This window comes from Neolamprologus multifasciatus, chromosome 10 (assembly GCF_963576455.1).
Source record: "Neolamprologus multifasciatus chromosome 10, fNeoMul1.2, whole genome shotgun sequence".
Classification (NCBI taxonomy): Eukaryota; Metazoa; Chordata; class Actinopteri; order Cichliformes; family Cichlidae; genus Neolamprologus; species Neolamprologus multifasciatus.
This window is the reverse complement of record NC_140448.1, coordinates 24,869,932-24,892,272: the sequence shown is the minus strand read 5'-3', so window position 1 is coordinate 24,892,272 and position 22,341 is coordinate 24,869,932. Positions and strand designations below refer to the sequence as shown.

At 38.4% G+C, this 22,341-nt stretch overlaps 1 protein-coding gene and 1 long non-coding RNA gene across 2 annotated transcripts; both read left to right on the top strand.

The window, feature by feature from the left end:
- The first annotated feature begins 1,053 nt into the window (after positions 1 to 1,053).
- On the top strand, positions 1,054 to 21,521 carry slc37a2 (solute carrier family 37 member 2). Its single transcript, XM_085174907.1, has 18 exons — positions 1,054 to 1,821; positions 3,616 to 3,697; positions 4,572 to 4,662; positions 6,208 to 6,286; positions 6,379 to 6,514; positions 8,875 to 8,951; positions 11,126 to 11,292; positions 11,390 to 11,427; positions 11,504 to 11,653; positions 13,806 to 13,896; positions 14,009 to 14,071; positions 15,265 to 15,350; positions 17,182 to 17,230; positions 17,712 to 17,785; positions 17,871 to 17,949; positions 18,942 to 19,039; positions 20,179 to 20,243; positions 20,895 to 21,521. Exons 1-18 carry the CDS (start codon positions 1,757 to 1,759, stop codon positions 20,908 to 20,910), a joined length of 1,506 nt encoding a protein of 501 aa, XP_085031033.1. The 5' UTR covers positions 1,054 to 1,756; the 3' UTR covers positions 20,911 to 21,521.
- Positions 15,357 to 16,812, top strand: LOC146510324 (uncharacterized). Its single transcript, XR_014876474.1, has 2 exons — positions 15,357 to 16,234; positions 16,555 to 16,812. It is a non-coding gene; the product is annotated as an uncharacterized LOC146510324 (long non-coding RNA).
- Positions 21,522 to 22,341: the final 820 nt, after the last annotated feature.

The window sequence follows — 22,341 nt, the reverse complement described above, 5'->3', positions numbered from 1 at the left end:
CATTTATATGTTTTAAAATGGTGATAATTATTTACACTTTTATTATTTTTAACATCAGCTCCAGTTATTTTTGTTACATTGTAGTTACATAGTTGTGTAGCTCATTCACTGGCAAAATATCAGACTCACAGGCCCTTTTGTTAGGTCACCCATTCAGTTGCTTGTTACATCCTTTAATTTTCCAATCACATGGCAGCAGCTCAATGTATTTGGGCTTGTAGACATGGTCAAAACAACCTGCTTAAGTTCAAATTGAGGATCAGAATGGGGAAGAAAGGTGATTTAAGTGACTTAACATGGCATGGTTGTTGATGCCTGACTGGCTGAACTTTATATTTTAGAAACTGCTGATCTGCTAGGATATTCCCTCACAATCTCAGGAAATTACAACGACACAGGCTAACCAAAAATGATCGATAGAAGATTGGAAAAGTGTTGCCCATAAGGTCCCGTTAGGCTTTAACATCTTTTTCATTAGTACGGACTCGGATCACCTTGCCACGACTGGACTGATTTTCCTTATTACAATGGAGTAACTTCCAATGTGTTGGGTAGTTGTCATAGCAACGCGTCCGAGCGTCCCGCGACGTAATTAATATGCGACACGAACGCTGGACGTCCAGGGAAGAATATACCAGCGCTCGGTCTGTGTCATCAGACTCGGAGGACCACGGCAAATTTTTTTTGTAACCATTTCCCTCTGCTCGCCCGGGGTTCCAGATGCAAGGTGCAAATAATTAAATGAATGGACATTTTAGATTTAAATGAGTGTAAATGAGGAGATGCTGAGCTGGGCAACACATTGCATATCATAGTTTACTGATTTACTCATTAACTGTTTGCTGACGATTAAATTACAAGATGAAAATCAGGACTGATCCTTAGTACGACTGAGTGAACCGATTGGAATAAGAGGGGAAACTTGAATATTTTACGCCTCTTTTTAAATAATTTGATCAATACTTTTAGTTTTTAATGTCCAACTTTAAACGAATTTAAATTAATAAAAAACTAATAATACAATTAATAATATATTTAATAATAAAGGCTTTAATCAAGGCTATTTCTTTAAAATAACTGCACTGGCATGTACCCAGAGGGGATACCTGCACAGCACCCAGGTGGTCAGAGGGACTTTGATCTGAAGTGTAACATTTTAAAGAGCCTAACACGTGCTTTTCAGATACTTTTAACTTTGTTGCATTTTAACTTAAATAGAAATACCTCCACTTTGAGCAGTCCCACCCACCGTCCAACCCCGTTTAGAAAAAACAAGGGTCTTTGAATCGCCTGCGTGACGTCACGCATACGCGCATACATACGGGCTGGTGGACGGGCTGTCGCCGGGAGGCTGGAAAATCTTATGGAAAACCAAACCAACATTGGAGTATTAATAGCAGCTGTGTCTTACACTTGTATCACAGCGTTTAAGAGGCAGGTCGGCTCTTCTGACTGCGTACTTGAAGTATAAAAGCCGGTCATTATGGAGCATTGCTGGAGATTCACGGAGGGTACCTCCCAACAGGAGCTGCTTTACAGCTCCCGTAGCTAACCCATGTGAGCCTCTATTTTAGCAGGCACACAGGTATTTTTTTATTTTGCGGTACTGCATAAGTTAGCCTCTGTTTTCATGCAGGGTTAGTCAGCTCTCTGCGTTTATTCATCTGTATCTGCTCAACATCCGTCTGCTTCCAAGAAGACATGTCCGGGACCCCCTGCTGAGAGTCTGTTTTCTCACAATATTTAAAATAATTCAATGAAAATGAAGTCGTCTCTGGCTCCTGGGATAAGACTTATCACCAACTTTTCTCGGGATAGTTGGTAAGTTTCCATTCTTATTGTCCTCTTTGCGCACACGCAGCCCTGTAATGGTGATTGCTGCTTCTTATCTCTGTTAAATGATTGACTCAAACTAGTCGATAAACCGTCAGAATGTGAACTGTTCTGTGACCAGTAAATCCAGAGACATTATCACGTAACCAGCTATTGTTTTATATGTCTAAGTTCCTGTTATAAATGTATTACTACTTCTTGTTTTCATCGAGTTTTCTGTACCCGGCACGTGTGGTTTCCCCTGTGCGAATCTAGAATCCCACCAAACTCCATTAAAAAAATTGACATTTTAAGAGGTGGCCGGCCACAGTTTCCAGTGTCGACCACTGGGTTATTTTGCAATAACCGAAAATTGTCGAAAGGGATTCATACCTCCAGATTTATCAGGAAATAAAGTGTCAGTAAAGTGCCATTCCATTATATTCCCTGCTTTTCTAAATCTGACTGAATATAGAAAATACACATTTTTCTTAAGACAACTCAGGCTCCTCAGGTATGTTTTGTAAATGCAGGGTGTTTTTGCTGGTTACCAAGCTGGAAAACTGCAAGCCACCAAAAAGTTACAAATTGCACAGATTTTATGGAATACAATGAAAAAAAAAAAAAAAGGAACTGCGGCTGCAGTAAAGACTGAAACTAACTGGATGAATCTTGAAGTGAGTTTTCATCAGTGAGTCTCATGAGGATTGTGTAGCTCAGAATGAGTCGGACCAGTCTGATAGATGGATCCCCACCAAAAATAAAAGCCAGCAACTGGGGAAAAAAAGCATCTTAAAATGTTTGAGGAAAGGAGAATACACGAGAGTAGGAAGAGTATCATGTGACTCAACTTCCGTTTCCCTTTATTTCAGTTTCATATACTTTGATAAGGTCACATTGAAATTATTAAAGCAAATGATTGAATTATTGACCCACATTGTGCCGCGCAAACAAAATGTTTGTCTCACACACAGTTTGTTATTAACAAAGGATGTGCCCTTAACTCCTCCCGCCATATCTGCTTGGAACACTCCTGCAGTCCATTGTGGTTTGCCATGATAATAACAGCCGGAATATGAAAACCATTCAATGACCATATGTACAGCATAGTATAAATTCCTCCAAAAACAAAGATCAAACTAAATAATCAAATGATGATAATAAGACAAAACTGAATGTTTCATAAACAATGATGATATGTTAGGGTTTATGTTTGTTTACAACCTTCTGAAAGCATTTTTTATGCACAGTCTTCACCATAAAGTTTATCCTTTGAGAAAAATGTGCGTCTTATTTGTGTTTGTCCTGATTCCTGCTTCTTTAAACACACCTTCGTACTGTATCTCTCAAATTCCAAACAATTTAGGTGAAATCACTGGACTAAAAGAACTTTAGGTTCACATTCCCTTTGAAGAGTCACAGATAAACTTTCAAAGGTCATAAACTAATTAAAAATATACTTTGAATTATTTAACACTCTTGCATCTCAAATTAACATCTTACACTCCAAGTATAATGTGAGCACTGAGAATACTTTTTCCACTTATTAACTTGTGTTGTTTAGCCAGCATGAAAACAGCTGATCTGTGAGTTTGTTACCCAAACAAATATTTCTACGTCAGTGGAAAGTTTCGTGTCATGTGTTTGTGCTGGAGGCATTTTAATTGATGTCACTGCATGAAGCATACCTTAGTATGCTCTTTGTAGGCTTTTTTTTTTATTCTGTTTTGATATTTTGAATAATAAAGATAATTTGATTGTCATTTTTTAATGATTTTGGTTCTAATGTGTCTGTTTCTGCAGGTATCGTGGTTTTATTCTCATCCTCACCTTCCTGTTCTACACAGCCTATCACTTGTCACGGAAACCTATCAGCATCGTTAAGGTGACTGGAACAGTTGAATTTCTTTTTATGAACACTATTAACAGTGTTTTTGCAGGATCAAATGCTCTCTTGTCTTGTCCTTTTTACTCTCAAAAATGGATAAAATCTTTACCTTAACACTGGTCACTCAGGCCATTTGTTATCTCCTTACAGATATATTGATTAAATCTAATTTCTAACATTCAATCTTTAGCTTGTCACATGATCAGGGAGACAACAGAAGATAAGCTCTTTTAAGAAAATAACTTTATCTACATATAACTCAGACACAGCCACAATTAAAGGTATTCGTGTCTTTACAAATTCATAGAAATTAACAGCCGAAGCACAAAAGCTGGTAGAAAAGCAAACGGCTCTAAAGGACGTCTGCTGAATATGCTAAAGGGATTAAACATCTATCATGTGATACTCAGGTGAAAGGATTACCATTGCCTGTTTTTCCTGTAAGGCCTGTTGAACTGGGACGTAAAGCTAACGGCTAATTTCCTGTACCATATATGTCTTCTTTCATGAGCTGTTGTTTCAATCAAAGATAGTCAAGCAACAATTGAAAGTGTTTGCATGACACAGCAATGGTTTGCAAATGAAGGCTTTTAAAGTCAAATGCTGTAAAAGCCCCTCATTGTTTAAATTACAAAGTATTCATGAAGTATTCATGAAGTGAATCATAGGCTGTGATCCTTTCACCCTGAGAGCTCCAGTGTGTTGTTTGTGGTAATAGTGGTATCCTGGCATATTCTTATACTGTATCTTTATACATTTATACACCTATAGGAAATAATTTTTTTTAATCTTTGGCTCTTCATTTGCTTGTGTCAACTACTGTTTTAGTCATTTCAATTGGTTTCTTTCCACGTTCTTCTCTCGCACTCAGAGTGAACTGCACAGAAACTGCTCCAACGTCATTCAGCCAAAAGACATTAATATAACTAATAATGTTACCTGGTGCGATTGGCCACCCTTTGGTAAGTCCTTTAATTGCTGTCATTAATGCTCACTTTGGAAACACAACTTCTAGTAGATGAGATTTTGGACAATTGCAGCTCTCCGAAAGTTTCAGTGTACCACATTATTACTACACATGATTTATCAGTTGGTTAGGTGTTCGCAGTGGAAAAAGTGGCGTATGCATGCATAGGAGGAGCTGCTGTGGTGAAGCAGCTTCTTGAAGCTCTGAAAAGGGAGACTTTGTTTGTCGTCTGGAGTACCCTAGAAATTCCAAGTATGTTGATGCATGATTACCTACTGCGAAGGACATGCTGTACACTGATAACTAAATAGTTTGTAGTGTGGGTGTAGATTTTCTCTGAGACTGGAGGCCACATTATAGAGGTGTTCAAGTAAATTTTACACCTTTTCTAGATCATTTTATGACGAAAACTTTAAAATCAGCCACTATGAGATACTACAAAATAAACTGGTGGTTTTGCTCTGGTTTTATATTTGGTTAAAGTCCATCAGCTGCTGTTGACTCACGTATACTTGTCTTTACTTGTTGGCATTAGTATTATAGGTCATTTAAACCACATACACAGCTACACTGTGGCCAGAAGTTGAGGTTAATAGATGAAATCTGCAGTACCTGGAACTTTTTGGGGAAAAGTCTGGTGGAGAGTTAAGCTTAGTGCTCTAAATCCACATAGAGGCTGCACTGTCGTGGCCAAGGTTGTTGTTTGTGTTTGTGCCTTTGAGCTGCTGTGAAACTGAGCTGATCATGTGGGACCTGCAGCTGATAAATATTTAACTTTTAGTTAATGTTACAGAAACAAAGAAAAGAGATAAGTGTTCAAAGCTGCACTGGAAGAATACTGGCTTTAAGATAGATACAATTACATCTTCTACAACAGAGAGAATTACCACCAGTTGCACTTGTCATAGTTCCCGTGCTCTGTGGTTACTTTTCTAGGAAGTTTAAAAGCAGCTGAATTACAGGGATTATATTAAAAGGGTCCTACTATCGTTCCTTCCTCTTTCTCAAGCAACTTTAAGTCTGGGGTTAAATTTGCAGCTTGAATCTAGTCCAGCTGTGATCGTGTGAGAGCCTGTAATAGGTTAATAGTCCATCATATGGTCAGACCAGAGAGCCAGACAACTCTGTGTTCACAGATCTGCCTGTGAACACAGATGTCCCACCCATCGGTTCATTCAAAACATTTTTTTTGCGAATAAACCAATCAGAAGAAAGTTGACGTAAAGGGGACCGTTAAAGATAGAAGAGCTCTTAATAATATTAATTATGCATATATTATGATGTTGTTTAGCAACAACCTAGCAACAGACTAAGTTCACTGACCAAACAACATTATAGCATAGGCATGTGGTAGTAAGATAAACAAGAATTATTTTATTAGTGACAGGAATAAAATGAGGAGCTGGGAATGAGATTAATAGGTTCAGATCTCTGCTGCAGTTTTGTGTGCGTGTGAGCCATACTAATTGACGAAGGCCTCACAAAATTATACGCGCCGATGCAGAGAAAAGTAACAGTTTTCTCTGTTTTCTCGTTAAAGACCAGGACAACTACCAGACACTGTTTGGGGTCTTGGATAACTGCTTTCTGGTTGCTTATGCCATCGGGATGTTTTTCAGGTTTGTATTTGCTGTTTTTGGCTGACCTTGTTGTGTTTTTGTCTGAGAGGGCATGTGCTGCACTGACTAATAATCATCTCTCATGTTCTCAGTGGGATATTTGGTGAGCGACTCCCTCTGCGGTACTACCTGAGTTTTGGGATGTTGATGAGTGGGTTGTTCACATGTCTGTTTGGCCTCGGCTTCTACTGGAACATCCACTCACTGGGGTACTACGCCTTCGTCCAGGTAAAGAAACAAATCCACAAACCTGACCTTTAATTTACTTTCTGATTCATTTATGCTGTTCTCTTTTATTATTGCAATTGTGGGTTTTCTGATGTGATATCGTGTGTAAATAAGAGCTGAAATGTGAGCTCATCAGCCACACATTAGCTGATTTGGGTTGCTAGCACAAAAGTGGTGGTTTCGTTAGCCACACAGTTGAGAAAGTAAATGGGTAAATGTCCTGTAACTGTTTTAATGTTAAAAATCCACTATTAGACAAAAACAGGGGAAGAGAGTATAGAAAAATTTTGACACTTTCTAGATTTAAAAAATTAAAGGAGTGAGTTTGACTTTTTGCTCTCACCTGACTGAGCCCGCTCTCACTCTTTCTTTACTAATGCAAACCTGACTGAACTAAACGGAAATTACAGACTCTTTGAAGCTGATTAATCTAACACTTGGACACAAATGAAAAGCAAAGTGCAGTTTTACACGATTTAATTTCATCTTTACTGAACAGCAGCCAGCTGCAGTGACCGTGGAGAGCAGGGGTGTCGAACTCCAGGCCTCGAGGGCCGGTGTCCTGCAGGTTTTAGATCTCAGCCTGGGTCAACACACCTGAATCAAATGATTAGTTCATTACCAGGCCTCTGGAGAAATACAAGACATGTTGAGGAGGTCATTTAGCCATTTAAATCAGCTGTGTTGGATCAAGGACACATCTAAAACCTGCAGGACACCGGCCCTTGAGGCCTGGAGTTTGACACCTGTGGTCTAGAGCTTCCGTGGAGCTATCAGCTATCAGTGCTCCTTCAGAGACACAAACCCAGATGGAGTTATGCATAAATACACTGTGTTTACAGTTCAATTTGTGACATAAAGTAAAGTTAAATTTAGCTGTTGTATTAGTCTAAGAGAGAAAGTAGATTTGCATCCTTTTATCTTATGTTGCACAAGCCTTTTGTTTACATTTCTAAACAGATTGTCTTTAAATCTCTTTCTCTGCTGAGAATGAGGAAACTTTGATTTGCTATAAACAAATTGTGTCCATTTCGGAAACAACTGCAGCATACAAAAAAAACTGCATTAGGTGGAAAAAATAAGGGAAGTGCAGTGATCAGATGAGCCGTCTCTTGCTGACCTCAGGTTTTACTGATCGCTGAGCTCTGTAGAAATGTTTTCTCTCACTCGTCTTAAACAAAGGCGCTGTCAGAAAAGTGTTATTTCACTTCAGGGCTTTTTTCACGCCTTTTGACCACTAATAATCACACACCAATGGGTTGGATCAGCTCAGAAACAAGTGAAAAAATTAGCTTCAGCCACAGCTTAGGCTAGTTGCCTTCCCATAAATTAGGGAAGGCCAGTAATGAGACTATTTATTCTGTTTTTTAACCCTCTCAGGCTCAAATTAAATTTTTTGTTGCTAATACACAACCAAGTCCTGCAGTGGTACTTCTGAGTAAAAAAACCTCATAAAATATGTATGTGGGGTAATTAGGTTGTTAGTTTTTAACTGTTGCAAATCTGCCTGGAGAGGGTTAAGTCTTTAAATTGAAACCTCAGCTTAAAAAACCTGGAGATATTTGATTTATAGATATATAAAAAGCAGAAAAGCTGCACACCCTTATCTTTGAGATGAGTTTGTCCGCCTATAAATGCAAGAAAATATTTTTTTATTTAATTTTTCTGACCTTTGTGCAGTTGCCAGATTGCAGTATTGTTTTACACCTCTGAAGTATCACATGAGCTTCACACGTGTCACATGACCAGCAGTCAAATTCCATCAGCACTTCTCAGGAAAGCATGGAAAGTTAATCAATTAATAAATAAAGTTAAAATTAATAAAGTTAATTTTTAATAAAAATAGGATCCATTCAATAAATGAACAATGAGTTTATTCTAAGGTCTTTACCTCAAAATTGAATTGAATTGAGTTTGTAAGGGAAAAAAAGCCGTCTATGGCAATAGAGAAATTGAAATCTGTGACCGGAAGTATTTAAAAAACTGGGTCAACAGTATTTATTTCATTTATGATCCTGTTTATTTTAACCTGTGCACTTTAGGTATGGATATTGAGCATCTCTTACAGGCGTGACCACTGAGAGCTCTGCAGGTCAGTGCAGACCTCTCTTAGCAGCTTTTCCACTTGAACGTGCACAGATCACATGGTGGCTTAGTCACTCTTAGATCACACTTATCACATGACTCACAGCTGCATCACATGACTGCACATGCAGAGCTTTGCTTATATCAGTTTGGTGTAGGAATGTTGAGAATCTGTGTTCGTTGATCTCTTCTTCTTTTCCTCTTTATGCGGAGTTTACAGGGTTTCACGAAGAACGTTAACACAGTCCAGGTTCTCTTTCTGTTTCATTCTGCAGGTCATGAACGGGCTGGTGCAGACCACTGGTTGGCCAGCAGTGGTGGCTTGTGTTGGCAACTGGTTTGGAAAGGGGAAGTAAGTAGTGGGGGAGAATTCATGCTGAATGTGCATTAGAAATTGCTTTTTTTTTCCCTTCTTTTTTCTTTCTTTTTTTGATGGCAGCAGAATGAAACAAGCACATTGTCAAACCAGGCTTGGTTGTAGGTCAGACGACACTCACATCATAAATTAAAGTTATGAGCCTGAACAACTGGTTCTCACTGAAGTAGAACTACAAGCACAGCAAGCAGGCAGACATATTAAGAATATATAATTGGCTCTAAAAATACACTAAAGAAAGGGGCAGGGAACAGAAAAAAGAACAATATTTATAGTAACAGTCACATGTCTGTCAGTGTTTGCACTGCTGTTATTGATTATGTCCACCTCAGCCAGTCAAAGAAGTTAGGTTACACTAAAAAGAAGATTGCATGTGTACATAGGTGATGAGTATTAACAAGATCTAATTGACTGCCATTATCAGTTCCGCTTATAGGTCGGATTCTCGATCAGTTCCCTTATTAACTCCTCATCAATTCTGAGTGCAAAACTATTGATATCTTTGAGTCTGAACACGGTGTCCAGTTCAAAATAAGCTTTTATGTGACTTAGGTGTGCAAAAGCTGTCATAGGTTTGCTGGAGTCTTTGTGTTAGGGGAATTGCTGTAAACCTCCTTTGCCTGACAATCATATGTCAGGTAAAGGAGGTTCAACAGATAACAGGACTGTTCTCTTTTTCATTCATCTCCATAATTTTGCTTGTCACTGCTCTGATCTTTGCTCATACTGAGGCTCACGGCTTGTGGCTGGCTGAACTGTGGATAACTTTAGCTTGAGACACTTTTCCCATGTAACGTGGCTACATGCTACAGGTTGACTACAAACTATTTAACAATATAAACCTGGATATTTATGGACATAAAACCGCCCAAAACATCTGTTATCAGTTTCTGGCAGATGACTGCTTTTTAACACAGAACTGATCCCTCACCTGTCACTCAACTCAAATATCATTTTGTAAACCCAGACAAGTAACAAATACGAGGATTTTGACAGAGTAAACCTGTCGAAAAATCTCCATATTTGAGAATTGAAACTCATTTTACTGTCATTCTATTAATTTCTCAATGACTCCGCTCAGCTTACGAATAGAGGCACCTCTGCAGCTTTGTATCAACCATAATGATTTTTTTACTCCAAAGAAAATCTCAATATGAAGTTTCAGGCAGACATATCAGTTGGAACTAATTTAGCAGATTGACAGATCTGGAGTGGAGAGATAACCTGTGTGAACCGCTGCATCTGGAAGTCCTGCACAGGCGGTGCATGAGAATGACATACATCATGTTTCAGAACTGGATACTGAATACTCTAGCACCTGCACAAAAATCCTGCAAAGTTCACCAAATGTCAATTTCACCAGTTTTTTTCTGGCCAGATCAACAAACATTTTAAGTTTTTTTTTTACCTTAATCAAAATGTGAGAGAAAATGGACATCATGCTTATTAGTCAGTTAAACAATCAGCTTGTTCTTATGTACATTTGTAATCTGGCTAAGCCTGTTTTCCTGCCTCCCAGTGGTCATGCTAAGACATGTTAACCATTGTCTGGGTCCTGCAAATCTCTTGTGCTCCTGGATTCAGAGTATCAGAGAGCACAAGAAATGATTGTGAATCATCACAGCGCACACACACTCTCAGATAAAAAGGCAAAAGGTCAGCCAAAAACCTGGAAAACACCCTGATGGCTTTATCCAAGACCCTGCACAGTGTCTGATAGTTCTAGAGAAACAGGAAACAGATAAAACTCTTTCTTTTCTCCATTTTTCAATTCATAACGTTTATAAATGTGTTTTTACTGGCCTTCCACTCACAAAAGCGGCGACAGCTGACACACACATGACAGTTTTAGGCCTTAATTTGTGGCTCACAGACATTACTTACACATTTGCCACATTGTTTACATGTATAACAGAAGCAAAGCATAGTAGGCCCCATTTAAACCCCAGTAGTGATCTCTGTTTTAATGCACTAGAGCCCTAATTAAGTTCTTGCCTACTTTGTATTTCTCCAAATGTCTTCAATGCATAAAACAACATAGAGGCATGCTGACAAGCTTCAAGACTTCAGCTCAGCATTCATGAATCCATTTTGTAAAACTGACTTTCAGCAGGAGAACTTCTCGTGACCTTCTCTGTTTTGATTGCCAGGCGTGGCTTCATCATGGGTGTGTGGAACTCCCACACCTCAGTGGGAAACATCCTGGGCTCCCTCATTGCGGGAGTCTTCGTCTCCACGGCCTGGGGATTATCCTTTATCGTCCCCGGAATCATTATCGCCTGCACTGGGGTCCTGTGCTTCTTCTTCCTGGTTGAGAGTGAGTTTCCGTTTGTCAGACAAAATCCAAAATACTTCCCCAAAGTGAGCTTTAAGATTTAATGTCTCCCGTCCCATTTCGTCCTTTCTCTTTTCAGAACCTGAAGACGTGAACTGCTCATCTCCTCAGCATCATGTAAGTTACAAAAGCAACACATCCTTTCCCCTGTTTCCATGAAAAAGTCTGCTTGAGCTGTTTATTTGTGTGTCAGAGTGCTCAGGAGGTTGGTGAGACGGCGCCTCTCTTGCGGGACTCATCCATTGTTGATCCATCCATCAATGGCGCCATCTCCACTGAGCCAGATGTGATTGTTGAGGAGCACAGCGAGGCCATCAGCTTCCTCGGAGCGCTGCGCATACCTGTGAGTGGAAATGGCACCTTTAATCACAGAAATGTGATTGATTGGCTTTGAATGTGCAGATATTTGTGCCATATTTTACAGTAAAATTTTCCCATCACACTGAGTTTAACTCAAGGGTTGAAAATTGTTAACTTTGGCACCACCTAGTGGCTAATTAAAAATATCACTCCAAACAAACATAAAAACTATTTTAAAGTTTCTTTAACAATGAAAAATATTCACAAATTGTTTTTATATTTATATTATTAAAGTTGAGGTTGTCAGACTGTTTTTGTCACAGCTGTGTGGCTTAACTGGTCACTTAAATGAAAAGGAGCCGTTATCAATGTTATTAACGAGACTTTTGTTTCTTCGAAAGTCACAAATCCATGCGGCTCCTGTGAAAACGGCTCTGTGTGTTTATCCTGTTAAAGATGGGAGGGGCAGTGATTGGTCGTTTAATCTCATTGTTATGTTTGCTTTGCTGATAATGAGACTATAGTGTTGCCTAGTAACAAATAAGACAAATTTTACACAACAATTAGAGACCAATTCATGCGTTACTTCTTATCACCTTTACTTCACTCACTTTGACTTGATCACTCCCATGATGATGATCGTTTTTGCTGTTAAGCAATTACCTCTTCTTTTCTTTTTTTTTTTACTCCAACCAATCAGCAGCGAGCGACTTATCCGCCAGACAGCACGGAGAGCGCTGCAGAAGTCGCCTGGGGGCACTTAACGCTTTTTCTTTTTCTTTTTCTTCAACTGTCAAAGAAACTGTTGATTTTTCCAGTCAGTGTTTATTATGACTTTAGGAAAGGACCTGTCATGTATGAGAAACAATTATTTTCCCATAAATATGCCTGTCACGGTTCTGGGTCATTCTGACCCAGCTTCTTCAGTTCTTTATATTTTGGTATGTTTCTATAGTGTTGATTATTATTCTAGATTAAGGGCAGCGTCTTCTGCCTCCTCGTAAGTTGTTTCTGGTTTCCTGTTTTACTTTGGAGGTTCGTGTCTGGTGTCAGTGTGTTCGGTTTACATTTCCTCTGTCTCGTCAGCTGTGATTTCTCCCAGGTGTGTTCCCCTCCTGTGCCTCATCCCTTGATTACTGCCGTGTGTATATTAGCCCTGTGTTACCTTTGTTCTCTGTCGCATCGTTAATGTCTACTCACCTTCATTCTGTACTCTGTTTTCTGTCCGTGTGTATCTGCCTGTTAGTTTGTATTTTCCCAGTTTAGTTGGTCCGCTGCTTACCGGCAACCTGCTAATAAAGCGGTTACTTTGAGTTCTACTTTGCCTCACTGAAACCTGCATTTTGGGTCCTTCTCTCCTTGCCTGCCGGTACGCGAACATGACAATGCCTGTCACAAAGACCCGCCCTCCTCAGTGTTTCTGCTTGAAACAGCAATGATTCTGTTGGAATAACGTTAAATGTGAATCAAAGATAATGATTAGGAATTTACGTGAGTATATGTTAGGAAAAATAAGACAAAATAAGAGTTATAAAGTTGCAGTTTAACTGCAACTCCATAAATTTAGCCAGTGCAAATAGTCCTGATCAGAAACGAGTTATAACTCTTTTCCACTCTTCAGTATGCCTGGTTAACAAACACTACCAGTGGGTTTTATTATTATTGATAACATGGTGAATTTCTGTTGTTTGTTACTGTTAAACTGTTGAGTCACCTCTTTCTTTGTGATCAGCTATTCATCAGTGGTATGAAGACAGGTTTGCATGAACAGGTCCTGAGCAGTGAATGAGTTAAGCATAGATACATGGATACACATTAAATACATTATAGGTACCTGTGTTCATGTATATCTCCTAGGGAACTAGGAGAAACCATAGTCATCTGCAATCATATGTGCACTTAAATTCAGAACCCATGAGGTGACTCACAGTCATTTCCCAATGACTTTGAATAAACTGGAATTAAGCGATGTCCTCACTGTGGGTTCATGAGAAAGAACCCACAGTGAGGAGGGAGCTGTTTTGAAAGCCGTGCATGGATTTGACACGCAACTCTGCTCCTGTCATTGTATCAGAAGGGGAGGGTGTTTGATTTCCACCTGTGTTGCACCTCTCTGATGGTTAACGGTGAATTACAGGATGACAGACACTTGAAGTTGCTTCTGGGGTTTTTTCATGATGTTTTCTGTCTCTCAGGGCGTGGTGGAGTTCTCGCTCTGTCTGCTTTTTGCCAAACTGGTCAGCTACACCTTCCTCTACTGGCTTCCTCTCTACATCTCAAATGTTGGTCAGTATTTACACACATCATTTTACTATTAAGATAACCTAATGATCAGTTCACGTGATGTAAAGCAGTATTTAGAGTTAATGCATTTGTTTTGTTTTTGTTTTTTTTTTAGCACATTTTGAGGCAAAAGAAGCAGGAGATATGTCGACATTATTTGATGTCGGAGGAATCTTGGGTAAGCTTTGAGTCTTGTTTGATTTGTAAAATCACTCAGTCAGTTCAGTTTTTGTCAGAAATAAATATGCAGAACATGATGCAAAAATGCATCACTGCAGTGTGACTGTGTCACATACGGCTGTGTGACAGGTGGGATTTGGACCCAAATGCAGAAAATAAACTCAAGACTTTAGCTTTATTCCTGTAACCCTAAAGGAATGCTGAAAGTAAAAATGTTTGCACAATAGGAAACCAAAATATCAGAAATATCATGAAACACAGGAGAAGGAGGTGCAGAGCATTGAGGAACGACAAGAGGAAGGGCAAAGGGAGAACTGGGGTTATAAATAAACACAAGATAATAAGGAAGATGAGAAACACCTGGGAACACAGCTGGTACAAATCTGGGATACAAGACTAGGAAAGGAAACTGAATGTTAAACACATGAGACAGAGGTTACGAAAATAATACAGGAAAAAGCGAGACAGGGATACCTAACACAGAGACAGATGGTCAGATATGGTTCAGGGAAACATGAGGGAGACCTGAAGACCAAACTCTGAGTACAAACAACAACAGCTGTAACGGGGGATAAATACAAGTGTAATATACAAAGGTGAAAACTATGCAGTAAGTAAAAATATAATAAATATATAATACATATATAGTTATATTAAACTAATTATAAACAATTATAAGTAGTGATATCTTAGTCTTCTGAAGAAACAAAGATCTTTAAAATTAAAACTAAAAACTTTTTTGAACACTTGTTTTTAATGAATTCTTAATAGTAAAATCTCCCAATTTTATGCAGTCAAAATCTTAACTTCAGCTTTTAGCCTTTAAATAACCTTTAAATTTGTGCATTTTTTAGTATTCAAAGTATAATATATTGCATAATATCCATGCTCAGTGATAGCAATAGCACAAAAGGATTCTGAATTTAGGCAAGATTTCAGGTTGTGAGGTTTGAGTGGGTGGTGACGGTGAGGTAGATGTGAAGTTTTTCAGCTGTGAACATTTCATGCAGGTATCTCCTGCTTTTAAACAGTTATGGGGGTTCAACAATTGTGGAAAAAATAAGACAACTTAAAAGGTGTCAAATTTTCAACCCGCCCGTATAGTTCAAGAGACCGTAACTCTGAAAATATTTGTGGGAAGAAGGAAAAACTTTTCACAATAATCTGACTGAACTGTCTTTGTGTCTGCAGGAGGCATCTTGGCTGGCCTTGTGTCTGACTACACTGGGGGGAGGGCGTCGACGTGCTGCATCATGCTGGTTGTTGCTGCCCCCATGGTGAGTGTCACCTCTTATATTAGATTAATAATACGATTGTGGAGCAGTGAAAATGGACGGGGGGTGGGAGGGTGGCTGGTGTAAACTTGATTTTTAAAAATCCAAGAGGTCTACAACACTTTCATTTAAATAACTAACACTTGTCATGGTTAGAGGCTTCTGCATACAAGCCTTCATCATGGGTAAAAAACCTCAAATTTATTAAGTGCATCTTGCTAGTATTGGGTTGGACCCTGTTTTACCTCCAGAACTGCATTAATTCTTCATGGCATCGATTGAACAAGGTGCTGGAAACACTCGTCTGAGAATTAGGTCTATATTGAGACGACAGCATCACACAGTTTCTGTAGGATGTGACTCTCCCGTTCCACCATATCCCAAAGGTGCTCGATTGGATTGAGATCTGGTCACTGTGGAGGCTATTTGAGCACAGTGAGCTCATTCTTATGTTCAAGAAACTGTTTGAAGTTGTTAAAAACAAGTGTAAAAAGTTCAAATAAGTTTTCAGCAAGTTCAAGTTTTTTTTACAGAAGCTCACTCAGTGTGTGGGAGGTGTGACTAAAACAACACTCTTCATGAAAGATCAACACCCAGTCTAAGAGTGCTGTTTAAAAAGGATAGGTGTATATGTATTACGCTTTTGATACTCCTTATGGTGACATTAAAGAAATAAACATGGATTATCTTCAGCTTTATAGTTGAGGGACCGTTGTTGTCCACTGGCACCAGATTTGTTCCATTCAAAATAAGAAAAACTCACTGAAATATGGAAACAGACAGTATATATACAGACAGTATATTCTGCTGTTCACAAAAGTCAATCACAAGTGTGTGCTGGTGTTTTTGCCTTTTTTGTGTTCATGCAATTTTTTTTGTAACATCTAGTAAATGGCCTGTAAATGGCCTGTATTTATATAGCGCTTTTACTAGTCCCTAAGGACCCCAAAGCACTTTACATATCCAGTCATCCACCCATTCACACACACATTCACTCACTGGTGATGGCAAGCTACATTGTAGCCACAGCCACCCTGGGGCGCACTGACAGAGGCGAGGCTGCCGGACACTGGCGCCACCGAGCCCTCTGACCACCACCAGTAGGCAACAGGTGAAGTGTCTTGCCCAAGGACACAACGACCGAGACTGTCCAAGCCGGGGCTCGAACCGGCAACCTTCCGATTACAAGGCGAACTCCCAACTCTAGTAAAAAAAAAACAAAACAGAGAAATTAATTTAGTTGCAGCTTATACGTAAAACTGCATCAAAGTTAAGTGTTATTTTGGCTCCATGTTAGTGTAACCACAATAAGGTAATTTTACAAAAAAAACACAAATAGAAGAAATGATAATTGATCTCAGACACTGTAACATTGAATGCAAAGCCAGTGTTACTCATAGCATGGACTTGCAGATGGAGCACTCCTATAAATGTCGACCACAGTTTTTGACCAGCTCAAATCATATTTGATAAGGAGATTTAAGTGTTTTGTTTTTGTCTTTGTTTTTTTCAAATCTGCTGGTTTTAACTAAAAATGACACAGAAACATCCTGAGCAGCATTGTTAACACCTGCTCCAAAAGCAGGGTGATTTCTCTCACTGGGGTAAAAATTATTAATCATTTTGACCATTTTTTTTTTTTTTTGACCAGTTTTGTCATCCGAGTTCAGGAAGCTTCTCTCAGTCAAAGTGTATTTAATGTTTTTGACAGGATGATATTTCACACTGATGTGAGAGAGGTTTTTGGCTGTAGGTTGATGTAATAATTGTCACCCATCTGCAGATTTTCCACAATTAGTTGAGTGGCTGATTATTTGTTTTGCTCTCTTCTCAGCTTTTCCTCTATAATTCCATCGGGCAGAGGAGCCTCGGTACTACAATCGGTAAGACTTCTTTATTTTGTCATTTTTAACTTTGATACTAATCACATTAAAAACACCTTGTTGTTTGTTGTTAAAATGTTTACTCAAATTACATTGTTGTATAAAGTTTAAGAGTTTATGACACAATATTATGGAGTGTATGTAGCGTATGGTCATGATTGTAAACTGGTCACTTTGCCAAAATCAAAGTAAAATTCAAGAATATGAAGGAAAGAGGAGACAGGAAGTATTGGACAGTAAAGCATTTTTGATAATCAAGACGTCTGGAAATTGATCACAAGATGCAAGATTTCATTGATTGATTGATCATGTTTTCAGTAGAAAGAAAGATTTCAGAGTTATTAATTCATTATTTGAGTATAGATAACTCACAGATTCTTTACTTTTGCTTACATTGACCTGAACTTAGCTCGAACTGAAAATAGATTAGATAGACTCGTTGTGGATTCAGCCCTCACTTATACTTTTTCTTTCTGTGTAGGTATGCTGTTATTGTGTGGAGCCCTGGTGAATGGACCTTATGCTCTTATCACAACTGCTGTATCTGCTGACCTGGTAAGGTCTAAGGCATCATGGGAAATCCTTTGCTTTACTTAGAAATGTCTCCGCCATTGGCATAACGATGCTTCTGTTGCCACAGGGGACACACGAGAGTCTGAAAGGAAACGCCAGGGCGCTGTCGACAGTGACCGCAATTATTGATGGGACAGGATCAATAGGTATGCATATCATGACTAAACGTTAAAAAATTTTGATCTTAACTCTTTCATCTGTAATTATCATAATAACTAAGGAACAAACGAGCTGGTTAAGTCAGCAGAGGATTTTAAGCCTCTTTTGTCTCAAAAAAAGCCCCCAAAAACTTCCAGATGTCACCTGTTCAGCACCAAACTGCAGACAGGTAAAGTTAGCACCTATCTGTTGGTCATGGTGAAACCATTTAGCCTTTAAAAGTGTTTGTATTGCCTCAGGAGTTGGTGGACACTAAAAATAGAGCTTACATCTTACTGTTAGTTTGTTTGCCCATGAACTCCTCCTGTGTGAACAGGAGATGAGAAACGAAACCCGACACGCAGGTACATCTTATTCCCCTCAAGGATTTTTTCTATATCCGATGTTATTATGATGTCATCAGGTTGCCCAGCAACCACTTGCCAATGAGGTAGACATTGGACTTTACTCATAGTTTACCTATGGTACCATATAAAAGCACTGTATGATCTGTAATTTCACAAAAATGACATCTATAATGTATATCCATAAAACTTTAATTAGGCTTGATGCGTCATCATGTTGCCCAGCAACCACATAACAAAAGACTAAACAGTCCTGTAGCGTGGTCATGTACTAGTATTCATATCATACTCTTTATAAAACATGGAGACTATTAGTTCTAATATAATAAATGCATCCTTGCATTTCTGTCCACATTCGTCTCATGGTTTAAATTAAAATTAAAAGTGTACATAGAACATAAACAGTTATTTTGTCTTTTGTACTCAGGACAGCAGTTTGAGTAACTGTAAAAAAGAAGATGGAAACTGATGAAGTCCTGAGAGACTAGAAAATTGAGTACTTAATGTGTGATTTAAAAGGAAATGTCTATTTTTCCATTTTGTGTTTTCCCTCCTGACTTTTTTATTTAAGTCTGAATAATTCTTGATGACTTTATGCGTTTACACTTAATGACCTATTTATATGCTCTCTGCAGGAGCTGCACTGGGTCCTCTGCTGGCCGGTGTGATCTCACCAACTGGCTGGAACAATGTCTTCTACATGCTCATCTCTGCTGACATCTTAGCCTGCCTGGTCAGAGAGCAATCTTTATCTGTTCACTCACATAGAATAAACGTGTTCCTTTTTAATGCAAATGCCAACCAGTTAATTTAAGGATTGTTGTGGTGGTTCATCCTAAATTTATTATTGTGTCAGCATAAAACCGCTGAGAATGGCTCCAAACATTCTCAGCGGTTTTACGCTGATACAAATGTATACGAGAAAACGATATTAAACATTGTACACTCACTGGCCACTTTGTTAGGTACACCTGTTCAGCTGCTTATTAAGGCAAATATCTAATGAGCCAATCACACAGCAGCAACTCGAGCATCACGAACATAAACGTGGTTGTTACCAAGGTGCGCCTAATAAAGTGGGTGAGTGTAACACAACAAAGACAACAAAATTGACAGCTAAAGTTACCAAACAAACAAAATTACAACCTTACAAACAAATTTAGTAATTCATTCATTTAACAAAGAAATAAAATGCAGTGGGCAGAATGAATCAACAGTCTTCACATTGAAAACATAAGCAGACTGGTGTGAGGTAGCAAAACAAAGCAAGTCTGAATAGGCAAAAAATGAAAATCTGAAGGTAACTTATTCCAGTTGGAAGCTTTTTTAACAGCTTCCTTTGGTACAAAATGGACATGAAAGAAAAACTGTTCAGAACTTCTTACAGTCTAAAACAAAACAATGTTTTAGACTATATAGTTTAATTTAAAAATAAATTGGCACCGGTGAAACTGGCGTCTTGAATAAAGGAGCCAGCTGAGTCTGTGAAACATCTGAACATACAATTCTGCAGAGTCGGTTATATTTACCACAAACATGGTACCAGTCTCATGTCATAATAGTCCATTATTGGCAATGTAAGTTACATGACGAGTCTTTGTGTAACATTACTGGTATGTTACTGGTGCAATGCAGAATATGTAAGTCGAGACGTTGCCGACGCAAAGCTAACCTCAATTCACTTGATTTATGTTGAGAAAAGGAGCAAACAATAGTTTGCCAATGCTGTCATGTGGACCTTTATTTCACTAAGCTCCACATGGATCCTTTTTTATTCCTAATGATTTTTAAATATTGTGGTTTGTGAGTATGCCAGAGAACTTATGAGAACCACTCAAACCCCCAACTGACACTTCTTTTGTTTGGCTCCAGTTTTTGTCCAGGCTTGTTTACAAGGAAGCTCAGAGATGGTGTGGGTGTGGACCCAGAGCCAGAGGGTGAGTATCATCGTCAACGCCACTGTCTCTTTTTTCAACCATTACCTTCTTTGTTTACATTCATTTCAGGGAACCCTAGAGATTAAGTAAGCCAATACAGAAAAGACTGATGTTTAAATATGTTTAACACAGCCGGTAAAAATGGAACACAATAGGAAGGCTTTTTACAAAAAAGCCTCAGTTTCTCTAGAGGTTGCATGAAAAGAAGGATGCCTGTGCATTAAAAAGGGAGCTGGGGAAATGTATTAGGATCGTTAATATAATAACTGGAAGCAGGTGGAAGCCAATAGCCAGGCTCTTCCCAGAGGCAACAAAATACACTTTTGAGAAAAAGTAAAGCACAGGAATTAGTTATATTGTACTAGTTTAATCCAACCCTGAAGTAATTTGTTTTCCTCTGTAAACCTGAACACATCTGCACAGTAATCCAGATTAGGTGTTTTATTATAAACATGAGTCATTTAGTATACTCACAGAATGAAATGAAATAAGCTGAAATCAGTGCATCTCTGTTGTTTGCTGCTAAGCTAACAGTGTAGCATATGATTATAGTATTGGTTTTTCTGATCAGCCTCTTGACAAATGACCGCGTAAAACTCTACCTGCAGGAATTTTGTCATCCACTAAACTAACTGTGACTTTTTATTGCAGGTTCAATGAGCTCTGAAATCAAAGTGAAATCCAAAACACACAAAGGGAGGAAACAATGCTGAAACTCGCCGTACAACCAACTAACTCTTTTTTTAACTTCCAACTTGGACAATCTTCTGCTGAGCTGATGATTGAAGCCTTTTAACTGTACGACAGTATGCTTCTATAAGGAGACAAATGTCTTTTTAAGGACTAATCCACTCATTCTTACTTGTTTTTAATGTTCTTTTAGCATTAAATGGTTTACACTGTTTTTTTTCTTATTGGGTCTTTTTTTTTGCTGCCTTGGTGTTTGTGCCCTTTCAATGCCATTTTAGGCAAACAAGCTGGAACACTGGCTGAGTCAGAAACTGCTTCAGAGGGTTTTACATGCAGTAGAAAGTCACCGTGTAACTGAAAACTAAGTGTAAGGAACTAAGTAAGGAAGTTCTGTGATGTCAAATTTGGAAATTGGCTAACACTGTATAATGTGGCCGTGACTGACAGGATTCGTGTAACGTGCCACGTGTGTAGTCAGTACAATCAGTGTTGTGAAAGGAGAGAAATGATACTGTAAATAATTTTAAATACTGCATACAGACATAAGTACACTGTAATAAAATTTAAGTTGTAAATAAGTAATTTTAAGTACTGTTTAACATTTTTCTTGATAATTTTGCAGAAAAACAAACAATATTTCCGTATGTTAAATTGCAAATACGTTGTACTTTTCAGTGTTTTGGTCGTATTATGGGCTAGTTTAACCTTCCAGAGCTTCCAGAAAATTAAAAATGACTTACCTACAAATACTATTTTATGTAATTTTAAGTAGCTAAGTAAGTAATATGACCCCAGCTACAAAAAGGACAGCAGAAACTATTGTGAAATATTGTGTTTTTGCCCCAAATAACATGAAAATGCACAATACTTAAATTACTAACAGTATAATTTGTGTCTCCTTTATTTTCTTGGAAGTTAGGCAAGGTCAAGTCAATCTATAATACGGTCCATAGTACGACGTACTTATGATGAAAGCTGGGGAATTATTGATTGTTTTTCCACAAAATTAACTACACAGTAGTTTACTTATAGTTAACTAAAGCTAGAGACTGTTGGATCAGATGGTTTTACCAGTCTTGCATGAGGCATGGGGTCATGAAGCTACTTCCCTGAAGCTTTTCATGTTAACTTTTTGAAGGAAGATTTTTTTAAGTTGAATAAAAATGCTGTCAGTTCTGCTGCTGTATGTGGTAGATTTAAACTAAAAGAGACGATCGGTTTCTAGTGTAGATTATTGAACAGCAAACAGAAAAATTATTTTTTTCTTATATTGTTTCGTAACACTGTAAAGCCTAAACCGCCGTAAATGCAAACTTCTTTTGAAACTTGAATGTTTATTAAGCCTCCTGACAAATAAAAAAATAAATTTGCACATGATTTTGCTACATCTGGCATTTCTGTGTAATGT